This window comes from Aquarana catesbeiana, linkage group LG01 (assembly GCF_042186555.1).
Source record: "Aquarana catesbeiana isolate 2022-GZ linkage group LG01, ASM4218655v1, whole genome shotgun sequence".
Taxonomy (NCBI): Eukaryota; Metazoa; Chordata; class Amphibia; order Anura; family Ranidae; genus Aquarana; species Aquarana catesbeiana.
The window spans coordinates 295,519,025-295,536,877 of NC_133324.1; the positions used below are offsets into that span (position 1 = coordinate 295,519,025).

At 40.7% G+C, this 17,853-nt stretch overlaps 1 protein-coding gene across 1 annotated transcript in view; it reads left to right on the forward strand.

The window, feature by feature from the left end:
• The window catches only part of SCARF2 (scavenger receptor class F member 2), a 334,216-nt gene that overhangs the window by 239,890 nt on the left and 76,473 nt on the right, over window positions 1–17,853 (forward strand). Inside the window, exons 8-9 of the mRNA XM_073629334.1 lie at window positions 1,163–1,280; window positions 7,492–7,613. Of these exons, the coding sequence (XP_073485435.1) occupies window positions 1,163–1,280; window positions 7,492–7,613 (240 nt within the window). The remainder of the gene's footprint in view (window positions 1–1,162; window positions 1,281–7,491; window positions 7,614–17,853) is intronic.

Genomic DNA, 17,853 nt, shown 5'->3' on the forward strand with positions numbered 1-17,853 from the left:
CTACTTTTCTTGGAACAAGCCAAAATTTGGGATTTTCTTTCACATTCACCTTTGCCGATAAAAGTTAGCATGAAAAATCTGAAACTTAAAAATAAATGTTGCCTTCAGGTATACTTTATACTACTTTAACGGAAAAAAAAAAAAAAAAAAGGTTGAGGTTTGGTGTTTCTGAGTTTATTTTTTGCAGGGAGATATATATTGTATATTATTTTGCTGGGGCCTCTTTTTTTTTTTCGGGGTGTGCAGTATACACTTGTTGCTGACAAAGGCAAAGTTGCTTTGCCGTTTATGAGTAAACAGAATGTAGGTGTGTGTAACGTGTCAACCTCTACTTGCTACTGTCCTGTGGTGATTGTTGTTACACTTTTGGCATGTTGCAATAAAACAGACTCACATTGTCTCGGTGTGCAGCCATTCCTTTCTTACATAGGCAAAGTTGCTTGTTACGCCACCTCTGCCCAAGTAAAGCAAACAGGGGCATGGTTGACAATTTAAATATTTTAAAAAATCCACAACCTGAAGTTTTATTCTGTTTGTGGGGGCTTTTAGAGGAATGTGACCCCTGTAGTCTGCTCTATTGCATAAGATTGTATAAAATAATAAATGGTAATGAACTAGTGAAAACAGACCCTTCCTCCAGTTTCTAACCTGGGTGGCCCCAAATTAGCTCATTTCTAGCTGCCATAACTTTTTTTTAATAAACATTTTATTTGTATATTTAAATATTTTAAAATACTTTGTATTCAGTATTTTTTACTTGTAAAGCCACCACTGTCCAAGCCAAATAAAAAGCTTAGAAGTAATCATACCATGTATTACTGGGTGCCAAGGATGTACCACTAGCTGGAAGTTGCCAAATATGTGCTCTACGAACTATCGTGCCATGCTGCACATATCATATCAGATACAGCCTTCATCACATTGTTACTGATAAAATCAATACATTTATTTTATATACATAAGTACTGCATATCTGAGATTGTATTCTATATCTCAATATTTTATTAAAAAGTCTTCATAAGTAGCAACCACTAGAGTAATGGGATCCCAGCAGTTGTGTTTATAAGCTCCTTATTGTACTGAAAAAAATGAAAATATTTAGCAGATGCAGAGTAGTTATGATGTTCATAACTGGTATTGTTATATGATGTTTTATTTTCAGAAGCCAATCAAAGAATGGGGGTGATAGGCGCAGGGGTCCTTGTGATTTTGCTGATGATTCTCCTGCTATCATTGCTGTGCTGCTGCTGTGTCTGCCGAAAGAAAGAAGAATCAGCTGAGTAAGTTTATATTTTACATTAATTGCTCAAGGAGCCAACACATTTATTGTTTCCTATGAGAATGAATATTTGCTGTGAAGTGACACATTATCCACATTGGCACTGCACTATTAAATAATTTTGATGGATTTGTAGCTTGCATCGACATTAGCAGGTGTAAATACATGTCATGCAACAAAGTAAAAGTATTATTTTACTTTTTTAAACAAAATCTTTAAAAACATTAAGGCCTCATGCACAACAAGTGTTGACCAGTGGACATCAGGCTTGGCCGTGATTGTCGATGGATGGTCGACAGTTTATGCAGCTCTTTACAACTTGAGGGTATACAGTACAAATACAATACACTAATACAGTAGGAATCGAAGAGCCCTGCTCATTAGAGCTTACAGTCTGAGAGGTAGGGTCAGGAGATACAAGAGATAATAACTGTGGGGGATATGCTGATGGCGAAAGTAAATGTAGAGTTGTTAGGTGGGAGCCAGATAAGCTTCTCTGAAGAGATGAGTTTTCAGGGATTGTCTGAAAGTAGACAAAGTATGAGTTAGTCAGACAGATTGGGGTAGAGCATTCCAGAGGATGAGAGAGGCTCAGAAGAAGTCCTGGAGGCGAAGATGGGATGAGGATGGGAGCTAGAGAGCAGGAGGTCTTGGTAGGAGCGAAGAGGACGATTTGGTTGGTAATTTAAGACCAGGATAGTGATGTAGCTGGGGGCCAGGTTGTGAATGACTTTGCAAGTTATTGTTAGTATTTTTAATGTAATTTGTTGGTTGAGTGGCAGCCAATGAAGAGATTGGCAGAGAGGAGTAGCAGATGCCGAGCGGTTTGCCTGGCAGCATCGTTCATGATGGACTGAAGGGGGGGTAGCCTATTTAGGGGTAAGAGGTTTGGAAGATTACTGTGCTAAACCTATAATGTAAAAAGCTGCTGACACTAAAACAAACAAAGTCAAAAAGATATGTGGAAACACAGTGTAGCACTAAAAAACATCAAACAAACAGCATACTGAAATGTTTAGAAAGCAAAAAACACTCAAAATAGTAATGGTATATACAGTGAAGAACGACATAAAATATAGTAAAGTGATTAAGAACTAATAAGAATATAAATGCACCACTAAGGTTAAATAATTAAAACAAATGTCCATAGATATAAAGAACTCCAGATCCACTCCTGTAATAAAACTGGGAAAACTGGAAACAGATGACTGGTCGTGGGCACGCCAGAGATAGTGTGAGATAGTATGTCCTTCACCAAGGAAATGGGGTATACACTCTTACCAGAAAAAGTGGACTCACTTGCCAGCAGCAGAGAGTCATTCTTGCTTGTATTGGCCACAGCCAGGAATTCCAGTGTTGCACAAGCCTTTGGAAGGAACTGGACCTCAGCTGGAAATCGAAACAAATCATGGGTGAAGGACGACAGGAAAACTCTCACCAGGACCAACGTGAAAATGTTGAAAAATAGAAACACTCCATATGGTGCAGGTGAAACGGGGAATTTATTGTAAAAAAAAAGTACAAACATCGATTCATAGATGTGCGCAAAAATGTGATCACTAAGTTTAAAAAGCAATGTGGAGAGCAAGGAATGCAGTCTGCTAATTGGGTCGATTTCCAGCTGAGGTCCAGTTCCTTCCAAAGGCTTGTGGGAGGGGAAGTGGCACGTGGGGGAGGAAATATCATGAGCTCAGTTTTGGATAGGTTGAGTTTGAAAAAGTGGTGGGACCTCCAGGCTGATATGTCTCTTAGTAAGTTGGTGATGCGTGAGGAGACAGATGGAGTGAGTTGGGGGTGGAGAGGCAGATTTGGGTGTTGTCTGCATAGAGATGATATTGATAGCCATGGGAGGCAATCAACTGATCCAGGGAGGAGGTGTAGATTGAGAAAAGGAAAGGCCCAAGAACAGAACCTTGGATGACTCTAACAGAGAAAGGCAGAGGAGAGGAGGAAGCAGAGTTGTAAATGACACTAAAGGAGTGGTGGGATAGGTAGGATGAGAACCAGCGAAGAGTACATTCATGGAGACCAAAGGAGTAGAGTTTTTTGAGGAGGATGGGGTGGTCCACTGTATCAAAGGCAGCAGAGAGGTCCGGGAGAAGTAGTTCAGAATAGTGTCCATTGGTTTTAGCCATAAGTAGGTTGTTTGTGAGTTTAAGGAGAGCAGTTTCTGTGGAGTGTTGATATAGTAGGGAAGGATTAGTACCTCTGTGAGGTTTTGTTGATGTCTGAGGTCTGGTTGGAAAAATTTCCTCTCGCTTCCTCTTACTTCAACTGTTTTTAGCAGAAAGAAAGCAAGGGAAAGTTTATTCTTGGCAATACAGCAATAAAATGCTTTTGGGGTTGTAGCCTTTCCTCACTTTACTAAGAAGATATATTTTTCCTGTCTTCATGTCATACTGACAGTGTTATCACTAGAATAGGAAGTTAGAGGAAATCTTTCCAGTGGAAGAACCTCAAATGGGTTCCTTCCCCGCTCTATGCAAATCTAAAAAGAAAGTTTTGGCTGGAGATCAACTTTGAACAATGTGATAATAAACAAACAACCATCTAACTGGAGCTGCAAATCAAATAAAGTAAATTTGTTCATCCATTTTGTATATGATGATAAAACATCAATTTCATGTGTGCATGAAACATTTCAGAGAGATGGAGTGAAGGAACTCATGCATTAATATTATGGCAACATACTCGAGTACTATCACAGGCAAAAGGCCACTCCTTACAATCATCTTCTATGAATGATGAATAATATGATTCTATAACGGAAGAGATTATGGCCCTAATATTGGCTTAGTGTACTGCCTCCAGCATGGGTTACTGGCTGGGGAAAAAAGAAAAACAATTTATAGTAATAAGCGGTCATTTCACTGATGTGGGAATAGATAGAGGAGAAAAAACACTAATATAACATGATTTCCTTGTATTCTGAACCCTTAGGCACTCCCATGCAGGCCACCCCAGTCTGCATGATGTATCTGGTCAGAACCTAATCCATCCATAGCTAGAATTTTATTAGCTGCTTATTTATTGGGTCTTTTCCTTGTATTAACATGGTCTGCAGCAATACAAAGAGGCAATCAAATATTCTGAAGGTTGCAAGTTACATAACAGAATGAATACACTGCTTTATGTATGAGCTATTAATCCAGTAATACAAACTAAATCAGGCAAAGAAATGTTTTGCTCATAAACAGGTAGCAGAACAATCACAGATCATTTGTCCATTGATTTGGAAATACTTCCATCTGCACTGTGTTGATTTGTTTCTGTGGATATATACCTTTGTGTTAAAAACGTGGATTTTGTACAGTCAACTTGCTAAATGTATACTTCTTCCCAGACATATGCAGTGTTGTTGCGCAACCCCCAGTTTTGCAGATCTGCTTTTGTTATTTATTGAAATGGTGAAACTAAAAGTGTTATTTTTTTGGAGAAATAAATAAAGTGCAAATGTAAAGTGCAAAAAAATAATCACATTTAAAATGAAAATGATATAAGTCCAATGAGTAATCAGAAAACCATATAAAAAGTCCACAAACAATAGGTGTAAAGAAAATGAAGAATCTTCATAACTTGTAGTGAAATACACCATGTGCTGAAAGAGAATTGCATGATATCACTTCTAGAGTAGATGGCGTGCCCCAGCCAGAAGAACAATACAGATCCTTAACCAGAAAATATTGACCTCTGTGTTACAGACAGTCAAACAGCACTCAAAAAGTTAAAGCGGAGCTCCACCCAAAAGGGGAAGCTCCACTTGTTTGCACACTCCGCTGCCATATTTGGCACTTTTTGGGGGGGAGAGTGTACCTGGTTTTGACAGGTACCCGCTTCCACTTCCGGGTAAGATTGCCATACAGCGATGTAAGACATTTCCGGCACCTCCTTCTTCCCCCCCACTGCCTTTTGGGACACACAGAGGTCCCAGAAGACGGCGGGACCATTCAGAAAGCGCAGTGCGACTCAAGCATGCGCAGTAGGATACAGGCTGTGAAGCCACAAGACTTCACTTACTGTTTCCCTTACTACAGATGCTGGTGCCTGCACCCAAAGCCAATTGACAAAACGGCTAGCGGTGCTGACATCGCAGGATCCCTGGATGGGTAAGTGTCCCTATATTACAAGTCAGCAGCTACAGGTTTTTTAGCTGCTGACGTTTAATTTTTTTTTTACAGACTGGAACTCCTCTTTTAAGGTCTCCCTTCCACCTGTAAGCTTTATCCACCAGGGCATATATAAGGTATAACACCAGAATGGCTACGGTTACTATGTACGTAGATGACATAATGCAAAATATGTTCAATAATATTTTGCAGGTGGGCAGATGTAACCAGACGTGTCTCCCTTTAAATCCGACTCTCTTGTATCCTTTTTTTTCCTTTGCAGTCAAATAAAAAAAAAAAAAAAAAAAAGATGAAAGAGAGTTGGATGTAAAGGGAGTGCAGTGGATTTCTTTATTCCCAGCTTCTTTTTTGAAGAAACTGGTGATTTTTAGAATGCTGCTTTTTGAAGAAATATCTCCCCCAGTTCTTGCTGATTGACAACAATGTGACAAATCAGAGAATTTTTTCCCCTTTCAATGTGACTTTCTAAAACAGAGATTCCAACGCACTTTTCTCAATGCATACGTTCCCGTAGAAATGGCAAGTGACGTCACATGCCTGATGAAGGGGTCCCGCCTGACTCTGAAAAGTTGCAATCTGCTGTAAGGATGTGATTGCGAAATAAATCTTTGTATTCGCTCTGGGGATCCCTGGTGTGCTGGTGATTTTCTCTTCCTTATTCCAAAATACAGGGAACACATTATTTGCATTAATTGTTATCGTAATAATAACAAATGTCAGTCAGAGCATCTGAAATTTTTTCTTCACAGTGGTCTGAATCAGGGCGGGGAAGATCATCTGGTCCAGTTTGGCCATGCACCTCTGCAGCAACTTATAGCCTATAATAGTGATCTTTTTCTCAGGAAGCTCTAGATCACTATTGTAGTTATTTGTTGATACAGATGGAGGTAAGAGGTCTAAAGGAAGGTGGAATCACATGACAATCACAGGACATGCCTATGATGTCATCAGTGACATCATGGCACTTCCCCTTTAAACACAACCCAGAAGCATTGTGTTGTCCTGAGCTGCTATAGAGAGTTTTTATGGAGCACTCTGTAGTGGGATTTTTCTGCTAGACCTAGGGTTGGGAGTCTTTTTAGTATGTTGTTAAAATATATTATGTTCTTATTTTGATAAATTGGTTTTCTATGCAGTGAGGTTGATTTACTAAAACTAGAGAGTGTGAAAACTGGTGCCACTGTGCATGGTAGCCAATCAGTTTCTAACTTTAGCTTGTTCGATTAAGCTTTGAGTTTCTATGCAGTGCTGCACCATGTTTTGCACTCTCCAGTTTTAGTAAATCAACCACAATATATTATGTAAAATATCAAAATATATAATGTATATGAGAAGCACAGTGGTGTAGTGGGTAGCACTCTCACCTAGCAGCAAAAAGGGCGCTGGTTCGAACCACAACACCATCTGCCTGGAGTTTGCATGTTCTCCCTGTGCCTGCGTGGGGTTCCTCCGGGTACTCCGGTTTCCTCCCACACTCCAAAGACATGCTGGTAGGTTAATCAGATCCTGTCTAAATTGGCCCTTGTAAATGCATGAATGTGGGTTAGGGACCTTAGATTGTAAGCTCCTTGAGGGTAGGGACTGATGTGAATGTACAATGTATATGTAAAGCGCTGCGTAAATTGACAGCGCTATATAAGTACCTGAAATAAAATAATAATAATAATAAAATAATAATGTTATTGATACTTGCTTATTAATAAACCTGTCTCAAGTTTTGCATTTCGTGGCTTGTGGCAGTAAAAATATCATACAGACCGATTTGTCCTATGGAAAACATCACTTACAGATCATAACAGATAAAACGGTGATAATAGAGAAACCTTTGCAACGTACCACTGGTTTCCCATCCTATTATACAAAATGGTTGCAGAAAATGTGACAATACAATACAATGTAAAATATCAAAAGTCATGAATATATCTGTGGACAAAAATATTATACACAAAACCTATGTTTTATGTGTAGATTCATTATAAGTAGTTTACTGATTTTTTTTTTTCAAAAGTGAATTGAATACATCATGATTTATTGGATTTCCTAAACTTGAAACATTCTGCATTTTTGCTTATCATCGCTATACAGTGAAAATCGAGAGAAAGTTGCAAACAAAAAGCCCCCTCGACGCTTCTGTGGACGTTTCAGCCGAATCAGCATGAAACTGCCTCGAATTCCCTTGCGCAGGCAAAAACTGCCAAAAGTAGTGGGTAAGATTATTTATTATGACTTTCAAGCTGTCTTTTCGATGAACTTACAGAAGGCTGCATTTCTATCAGATTACCCGTATCTAATAGAGTGCTCACTGCACGATCAGAGCATGATATTTCTCTCTTTTTAGTATAGAAATGGGCAATAATTCATAAGACAGGGTGTGCAGGAGTGAATTGGTGGTTTAGAGACAGACTATAACTACAGATCTACAGGTGATATAGAGTAGTTCTAAATTATATGAGGTAAACAATTGGCTTTGAAAAGATAAGAACTGAGACCTAAGTTGTTAATACTTCAGGAAATCTGTTTCTAACCTGTCACCCAATACACACACATCTATTGTTCAAAAGTTCATATTCTGCGGTGGACTTCAAGGACAAAAATACTGAGACTAAAGCAAGGTGTTTTCTAGACAAAATGACTACTAACAAATACGAATGAAAAAAGCATTAAGCTAAACAGTAATAATTCTTATGATTATGTGATTACTGATGATTACTTGATGAAAAACCGTTATAAAATAGCTGCTCCAGGCATCATATGCATCTTTGTTTAATGTGACCTCTCCGATCTTCTGCTCTACATGGAGTGTGTCTACTTCCTCTTCAGTCTCTCCAAACCTTATTACATCACTATTACTTCCTGCTGACCAAATCACTTTGACTGGACAATATGAATTCTTTTATTTCAGAAAATCCTGTTTAAACCTAGATAAAATTTTAATGAAGTTAGAAAACTTACATTTAGCAGGTTAAAATCAGCGTTTTTTAAAAAAAACAAATGGCGGCAGTGGAGTCCTTCCCGATGCGTTTCGTCTCCAAAGACGATGTCCTTGGAGACAAAACGCGTCGGAAAGGACTCCACTGCCGCCATTTGTTTTTTAAAAACACGCTGATTTTAACCTGCTAAATGTAAGTTTTCTAACTTCAATAAAATTTTATTGTGTACCCAAACGGAATTACGCTATGTGGCCCTTTCTGTTCTCCTCCCTTTAATTTCATCTACTGCATCCATGGACATCTGATCACCGCCCCTTATGAGATACATCTACATAGATACCTTCCACCTCGAGGATAGCTGGGTGTTCCCGTTTCAGCCACCTGAGGGTTCTGGTGTCCATTTCCATTGGTTGTTTTTACAACACAAGCCCGTTTGACTCACAGCACATATGCTCTTGTGGGTTCAAACGCTCCGGTAAGCCTCCCAGTTTTCGGTGGTGGTACTTTTCACTTTAGTTATATATCCTGTTCATGGTTGGGATATTCACATGAAGTTTTGATCCATATTTTGATTTTACATGGAACTCTGAACCACAGTTTGAACATTTTCACTTGGATCTTTCCTTTGACATTTAGCACCTGTTATAGTGTTTACTATTTTTGTACATGTTTGGCCTGATGTCAGGTACTCTCAGGAAATTCATCTGGCAAAATGTCCAAACCAACAAGATCTTTTAAAAGTTTGACATAGGGGTTGATTTACTAAAATAGAGCCAATACCCCTAATTAAGTGTATGTTAAATAAGGGGAACTCAAATTAGGGAAAGGAAATTTAAATATAAAGGATTTTTGTAAGCACACGATTGGATGACTAAACACAGCTTCACCTTATTCACTAAGTTTAGTGACTAAATCCCATAAATTTATATAAAGTTTTTTTACTGTATATGCTTTCATTTTTCATGCTCCAAATGTGTTTAAAATGTGTAATATCACTGCCTATGACCATCCTAAAAGTACCACGCAGTCATACTCAGCTATGGGTCTATTAATTCAACAATAACTTTGTTATTAATTATCATGCAAGGTGAGGCATCATGACAAATAAGGCTTTCTTTTGGTGATATTGTCTTAAAGAATGTTTTTTTTTGAGGGGAGAGGGGTGAGGGGGAACAAAATTTTCTTTTTCTTTTGGTCATATGTGCTTCAAAGAGTTATTTAACTTTGTGATCATTTTAAAACAAGTGTCATTATAGATTTATTTTACTCTACAAGTTGTTCTATTTATTCTGACACCAAAACTATCTTTTTGGCAAAGCTATTTACAAATTATATTGTGGAGTGCTTTTTATAATTCTGTTTAACATTAACATTTAACATTACAAAAATACTAAAGAATGAAATCAATGAAACATAGAAAAAATGAAAGTGAACAGTATAAACTTAAAGCGGAGCTCCACCCAAAAATGGAACTTCCGCTCATCGGATTCCTCCCCCCCCTCCGGTGTCACAATTGGCACCTTTCAGGGGGGAGGGGGGTGCAAATACCTGTATAATACAGGTATCTGCATCCACTTCCGGCATAGATATCCGCAGAATCTGCGGGTATTTACGCCACTTCCCGTCCCCCCCCCCCCCGCTGTCTGCTGGGAAACACACAGGTCCCAGAGACAGCAGGGACCATCCGTATTGCGCTGCGCGACTCGCACATGCGCAGTAGGGAACCGGGAAGTGAAGCCGCAAGCTTTCACTTCCTGATTCCCTTACTGAAGATGGAGGCGACAGCACCCGAGGACCGAGAGACGGTTCGGCCTTGGGTGCCGACATCGCAGGCGCCCTGGACAGGTGAGTGTCCATGTTTTAAAAGTCAGCAGCTGCAGTATTTTGGCGGAGCTCCGCTTTAAAAAAGACTAAAGAGAGTAAATAGTGGATAGAGTTTTTAAGGCTAGTTATAGATAACACTGGTTTAACCACTTCAGCCCCGGAAGGTTTTACCCCCTTAACCTTCTTAGCGGTATTCCCAAGTGTAGCTCGGGGTGAATTTCCCATACCAAAAGCGGTAACCCCAAACCACACTCGGGGCTGCATAGCAGTATCCAGGGAGAGTTACTTACCTTGTCCTCAGGACCCTGCAATATATAACTATAAATAATTATCAAAAATAATAATGTAATAATAATAAAAATATATTCAATAATGTAATCAACTCAAAAACACTGAAATTTGCTCAATTGCAGAATTGTCGCTGTCGTCACTTTAGTGTCTGATGACGAATTTCCCCAGGAATCACTAATTATTATTATATTATTATTTTTGATAATTATTTATAGTTATTTATTATATTGTAATTTATGATTTTGTGTTTCAAATTTTATCATACCTGGGATGTCTACTAGACTCTTGTTTGGACAGATTTAAGAGAGTTATTCCTAAGAATTATAGGCCTACAATATAAAATGCCAAATTTCTATGCGAAACAATGTACCACTTTCAGCATCAAAAATCTGACATAATCATACCGCCAGGGAGGTTAATGACCAGAGCATTTTTTTGCGATTCGGCACTGCATCGCTTTAACAATTGCGCAGTCGTGCGATGTTGTGCCCAAACAAAATTGACGTCCTTTTTTTCCCACAAATAGAGCTTTCTTTTGGTGGTATTTGATCACTTCTGTGATTTGTTTTTTTGCACTATAAACAAAAAAGAGCGACAATTTTGAAAAAAAAAACAATACTTTTAACTTTTTGCCATAGTAAATATCCCACATTTATTTTTTTAAAAAACAAATGTCTTCCTCAGTTTAGGTTGATGTATATTCTTCTACATATTTTTGGTAAAAAAAATCGCAATAAGAGTATATTGATTATAGCGTTTACAAAATAGGGAATAGTTTTATGTAATTTTTATTATTATTTTTTTTTTATTAGTAATAGCGGTGATCTGCGTTTTTTTATCGGGACTGTGACATTGCGGCAGACAGATCGGACACTTTTGACATTTTTTTGGGACCAGTGACATTTATACAGCGATCAGAGCTAAAAATAGGCACTGATTACTGCGTAAATGTCACTGGCAGGGAAGGGGTTACACTAGGGGGTGATCAGGGGGTTAACTGTGTTCCCTATGAGTGTTTCTAACTGTGAGGGGATGGGCTTAGTGGGACATGACAGAGATCACTGTTCCCGACCACTGGGAACAGTAGATCCCTGTCATGTCACCTGTTGAGGCACATGTCAGTCACCTGCTGCTACGCTAAACCTCTCCCCTGCCCCCAGATCAAAAACAAACAGGCCTAGCTCACAGCTAGGCCTGCCTAAATTTACCTGCACTGGCAGTAAAAACACAAACACTACTCTAGCACCTGTCTACCTAAGGTACAGGGTGCTACACTCACCCCCCACCAGAATACAGCTGGTCCCAAGCTGAGGAAAAAAATATAGAAAAATGGCTCCTGGGCCCAGGAGCAAGGGCATGTAATAAGTTGGATGGGGGAAAGGAAACAACTTGGACAGGGCTATGTTACAAATAAATTATGTACAAAAATAAATCTGTAACAATAGGGGGCGATCAGGGGGTTAACTGTGTTCCCTATGAGTTTTTCTAATTGGGGGGGGTGCTTACTGGGACATGACAGAGATCACTGTTCCCGACCACTGGGAACAGTAGATCCCTGTCATGTCACCTGTCAGAACGAGGAAATGGCTTGTTTACATATGCATTTCCCCGTTTTGCCTGTGTACAAGTCAATCGCGGGCCGCCGGAGGACATCGAGTCCTCCTGACCCGCGGGCATGCTGCCGCATCGTGCAGTGCGCCCGCCCCCAACTGAGCCTGCGCGAGCCGCCATACAGCTACGGCAATTCGCGCAGGGGAGCCATTGTGCCGGCAACTGGTCTAAAAGCGGTTAATAAGGGGTTAAATAGTTAAAGTGTTTATTAGAAAAAAAATGTAAAGTGGTTATAAACCTCAGACATGAAAAAAAATGTAAATAAATAATATATATATATATATATATATATATATATATATATATATATATATATATATTTCAGTTACTTATATAGCGCCGTCAATTTACGCAGCGCTTTACATATACATTGTACATTCACATCAGTCCCTACCCTCAAGGAGCTTACAATCTAAGGTCCCTAACTCACATTCATACATACTAGGGACAATTTAGACAGGATCCAATTAACCTACCAGCATGTTTTTGGAGTGTGGGAGGAAACCGGAGTACCCGGAGGAAACCCATGCAGACACAGGGAGAACATGCAAACTCCAGGCAGGTAGTGTCGTGGTTGGGATTTGAACCAGGCGAAAGTGCTACCCACTACACTACTGTGTGTATATATATATATATATATATATATATATATATATATATATATATATACAGTTGTGCTCATACGTTTACATATCCTGGCAGAATTTATGATTTCTTAGCCATTTTTCATAGAATATGAATGATAACACAAAAACTTTTCATTCACTGATGGTTAGGGTTTTAGTAATCAACTGTGTTTACTCTTTTTAAATCATAAGGCAACAGAAACTACCCAAATTACCCTGATCAAAAGTTTACATACCCCAGTTCTTAATACCATGTATTGCCCCCTTTAACATCAATGACAGCTTGAAGTCTTTTGTGGTATTTGTGGATGAGGCTCTTTATCTTCTCAGATGGTAAAGCTGCCCATTCTTCTTGGCAAAAAGTCTCCAGTTCCTTTAAATTCTTGGGTTGTCTTGCATGAACTGCACGTTTGAGATCTCCCCAGAGTGGCTCAATGATATTGAGGTCAGGAGACTGAGATGACCGCTCCAGAACCTTCACTTTATTCTGCTGTAGCCAATGACAGGTCAACTTGGCCTTGTGTTTTGGACATTGTCATGTTGGAATGTCCAAGTATGTTCCATGCGCAGCTTCCAGGCTGATGAATGCAAATGTTCCTCCAGTATTTTTTGATAACATACTGTATTCATCTTGCCATCAATTTTGACCAAATTTCCTGTGCCTTTGTAGCTCACACATCCCCAAAACATCAGTGAACCACCCCTGTACCTTTCATCATAGGCCTTGTTGACTCCTCTTCAAATGTAGCTGGTTGTGGCCACAAAGCTCAATTTTAGTCTCATCACTCCAAATTACTTTGTGCCAGAAGGTTTGAGGCTTGTCTCTGTGCTGTTTGGCGTATTGTAAGCGAGATACTTTGTGACATTTGCATAGTAATGGCTTTTTTCTAGCAACTTGACCATGCAGCCCATCTTTCTTCAAGTGCCTCCTTATTGTGCATCTTGAAACAGCCACACAACATGTTTTCAGAGAGTCCTGTATTTCACCTGAAGTTATTTGTGGGTTTTTCTTTGCATCCCGAACAATTTTCCTGGCAGTTGTGACTGAAATTTTAGTTGGTCTACCTGACCGTGGGTTGGTTTCAACAGATCCCCTCATTTTCCACTTCTTGATTAGAGTTTGAACACTGCTGATTAGCATTCTCAATTCCTTGGATATCTTTGTATATCCCTTTCCTGTTTTATACAGTTCAACTACCTTTTCCCGCAGATCCCTTGACAATTCTTTTGCTTTCCCCATGACTCAGAATTCAGAAACGTCAGTGCAGCACTGGATGAAGGATGCAAGGGTCTGTCCGGAGTTCATAAACTCATTTACCTTTTATACACACACACTAATTACAAGCAAACAGATCACAGGTGAGGATGGTTACCTTTAATAGCCATTCAAACCCCTTTGTGTCAACTAGTGTGCATGTTATAAGGCCAAAATCCCCAGGGTATGTAAATTTTTGATCAGGGTTATTTGGGAAGTTTCTGCTGCCATTATGATTTAAAAAGAGTAAACACAGTTGATTGATAATAAATGGCTTCAGACAAACACTAACCACGAGTGAAAGAAAAGTTTTGTGTTATCAATAATATTCTCGGAAAAATGGGCAAGAAATCATGAATTCTGCCAGGGTGCCAGGGTATGAAAACTTATGAGCACAACTGTGTATATATATATATATATATATATATATATATATATATATATATATATATATATATATATATATATATATATATATACCAAGGAGCAGGACTTTTTTTTATAGCTTGTTCTATGCAATTCTCTGCATAAGCCGACACAGCTCCTATAGCGCTGGCTGCAGCCTTAAGAGAGGGGAGGGCGGAGTGATATCAGCTTCACTCCGCCTCTCCCTGTAGCAGAGCGGAAGTTCCTGTGAGGAAGAGTTGCCATGTGGTGTCCTGTGACTCCTTCTCACTGCCTAAGGTACATTACATGCCTGCCTGAGGTAAGTACATTGATTTTGGTAATTATTTTAACAGTGTTGCTGTTGGATGAATATAGGGGCTGCCTGGCTGTTTAATAATTCTGCATGGATAGTGGACTGTCTCTTGCTGTCTTGCTGGATGTTGGTGATTGTCTCTTGCTGTATATGGGGGACCGTCTCTTGCTGGATTTGCGGACCGTCTCTTGCTGGATTCGGGGACTGTCTCGTGCTGTATTTGGGGACCGTCTCTTGCTGGATTTGGGGACCGTCTCTTGCTGGATTCGGGGACTGTCTCTTGCTGGATTTGGGGACTGTCTTTTGCTGGATTTGGGGACCGTCTCTTGCTGTATATGGGGACTGTCTCTTGCTGTATATGAGGACTGTCTCTTGCTGGAGATGTTGATTGTCTCTTGCTGGATTTTGGGACCGTCTCTTGCTATATATAGGGACTGTCTCTTGCTGGATTTGGGGACTGTCTCTTTCTGGATTTGGGGACCGTCTCTTGCTATATATAGGGACTGTCTCTTGCTGTATATGGGGGACTGTCTCTTGCTGGAGTTGCTGATTGTCTCTTGCTAGATTTGGAGACTGTCTCTTTCTGGATTTGGGGACTGTCTCTTGCTGTATATAGGAACTGTCTCTTGCTGTATATGGGGACAGTCTCTTGCTGTATATAGGGACTGTCTCTTGCTGTATATGAGGACTGTCTCTTGCTGGAGTTGGTGATTGTCTGTTGCTGGATTTGGGGACTGTCTCTTGCTGGATTTGGGGACCGTCTCTTGCTATATATAGGGACTGTCTCTTGCTGGATTTGGGGACTGTCTCTTGCTATATAGGGACCGTCTCTTGCTGGATTTGGGGACCGTCTCTTGCTGTATATAGGGACTGTCTCTTGCTGTATATGAGGACTGTCTCTTGCTGGATTTGGGGACTGTCTATTGCTGGATTTGGGGACTGTCTCTTGCTGGATTTGAGGACTGTCGCTTGCTGTATTTGATGACCGTCTCTTGCTGTATATGTGGGACCGTCTCTTGCTGTATATGGGGACAGTCTCTTGCTGTATATGGGGACCGTCTCTTGCTGTATATGGGGACCGTCTCTTGCTGTATATGGGGACCGTCTCTTGCTGTATATGGGGACCGTCTCTTGCTGTATATGGGGACAGTCTCTTGCTGTATATGGGGACCGTCTCTTGCTGTATATGGGGACCGTCTCTTGCTGTATATGGGGACCGTCTCTTGCTGTATATGGGGACAGTCTCTTGCTGTATATGTGGGACCGTCTCTTGCTGTATATGTGGGACCGTCTCTTGCTGTATATGGGGACAGTCTCTTGCTGTATATGTGGGACCGTCTCTTGCTGTATATGTGGGACCGTCTCTTGCTGTATATGTGGGACCGTCTCTTGCTGTATATGGGGACCGTCTCTTGCTGTATATGGGGACCGTCTCTTGCTGTATATGGGGACAGTCTCTTGCTGTATATGGGGACAGTCTCTTGCTGTATATGGGGACTGTCTGTTGCTGTATATGGGGACTGTCTCTTGCTGTATATGGGGACCGTCTCTTGCTGTATATGGGGACCGTCTCTTGCTGTATATGGGGACCGTCTCTTGCTGTATATGGGGACAGTCTCTTGCTGTATATGGGGACTGTCTGTTGCTGTATATGGGGACTGTCTGTTGCTGTATATGGGGACTGTCTCTTGCTGTATATGTGGGACCGTCTCTTGCTGTATATGTGGGACCGTCTCTTGCTGTATATGTGGGACCGTCTCTTGCTGTATATGGGGACTGTCTCTTGCTGTATATGGGGACTGTCTCTTGCTGTATATGGGGACTGTCTCTTGCTGTATATGGGGACAGTCTCTTGCTGTATATGGGGACTGTCTGTTGCTGTATATGGGGACTGTCTGTTGCTGTATATGGGGACTGTCTGTTGCTGTATATGTGGGACCGTCTCTTGCTGTATATGTGGGACCGTCTCTTGCTGTATATGTGGGACCGTCTCTTGCTGTATATGTGGGACCGTCTCTTGCTGTATATGTGGGACCGTCTCTTGCTGTATATGTGGGACCGTCTCTTGCTGTATATGGGGACTGTCTCTTGCTGTATATGGGGACTGTCTCTTGCTGTATATGGGGACCGTCTCTTGCTGTATATGGGGACAGTCTCTTGCTGTATATGGGGACTGTCTGTTGCTGTATATGGGGACTGTCTGTTGCTGTATATGGGGACTGTCTGTTGCTGTATATGTGGGACCGTCTCTTGCTGTATATGTGGAACCGTCTCTTGCTGTATATGTGGGACCGTCTCTTGCTGTATATGTGGGACCGTCTCTTGCTGTATATGGTAACTACCTCTTGCTTTATATGGTAACTGTCTCTTGCTGTATATGTGGGACCGTCTCTTGCTGGACATTGGGGACTGTCTCTTGCTGTATATGGGGACTGTCTCTTGCTGTAAATGGTAACTGCCTCTTGCTTTATATGGTAACTGTCTCTTGTTGTATATGTGGGACTGTCTCTTGCTGGACATTGGGGCCTGTCTCTTGCTGTATATGGGGGCTGTCTCTTGCTGGACATTGGGGCCTGTCTCTTGCTGGACATTAGGGGCTGTCTTTTGCTGTATATGGGGACTGTCTCTTGCTGGATATAGAAATATTTATTTAATTTAATTTAAATTACTTTGTAAGCACTGGATATTTCTAATGTTTTGTACGTTTTACTGAATTGCTTTCTATTAATAAATCCCTTACAAATTACCTTGTATATCCCCCAAATTATACTTGCTTCCATGTTCTCGAAAGGGGCCGGTGCTAGGTGTGTAGGGGTGGTTCTAGGGGTGGTTCTAGGGGTGGGTAGGGGGTGGAGACGGGCTTGACCTACTGGACGGGGGGTGAGTTCCTGCACCTTTTCCCTGAGAAAAAATGTATGTAGCGGTGCCCCCGTGGGGTCCCTGTGTGTTTGAGCATCCACACATTACCCTGCTTGTCAGACATCCATTGTCAGACAATGAACAGTCTCTTCCTTGTTTTTGTTGTTTTTATTAAGGGATTAAACTTGGGTGGGGAAAAGGGACATCGGATGCCCAAATGATGAATCTTTAATAATGGAAATAAATGTAGTTGAATCTAAACTGACAGTCTCTGCTACTTCACATCTCCTCCAGCACACTACTTGAGATCACTTGCTTTCCTCTCACTGTCTAGTGCTAGAACATTTTCCT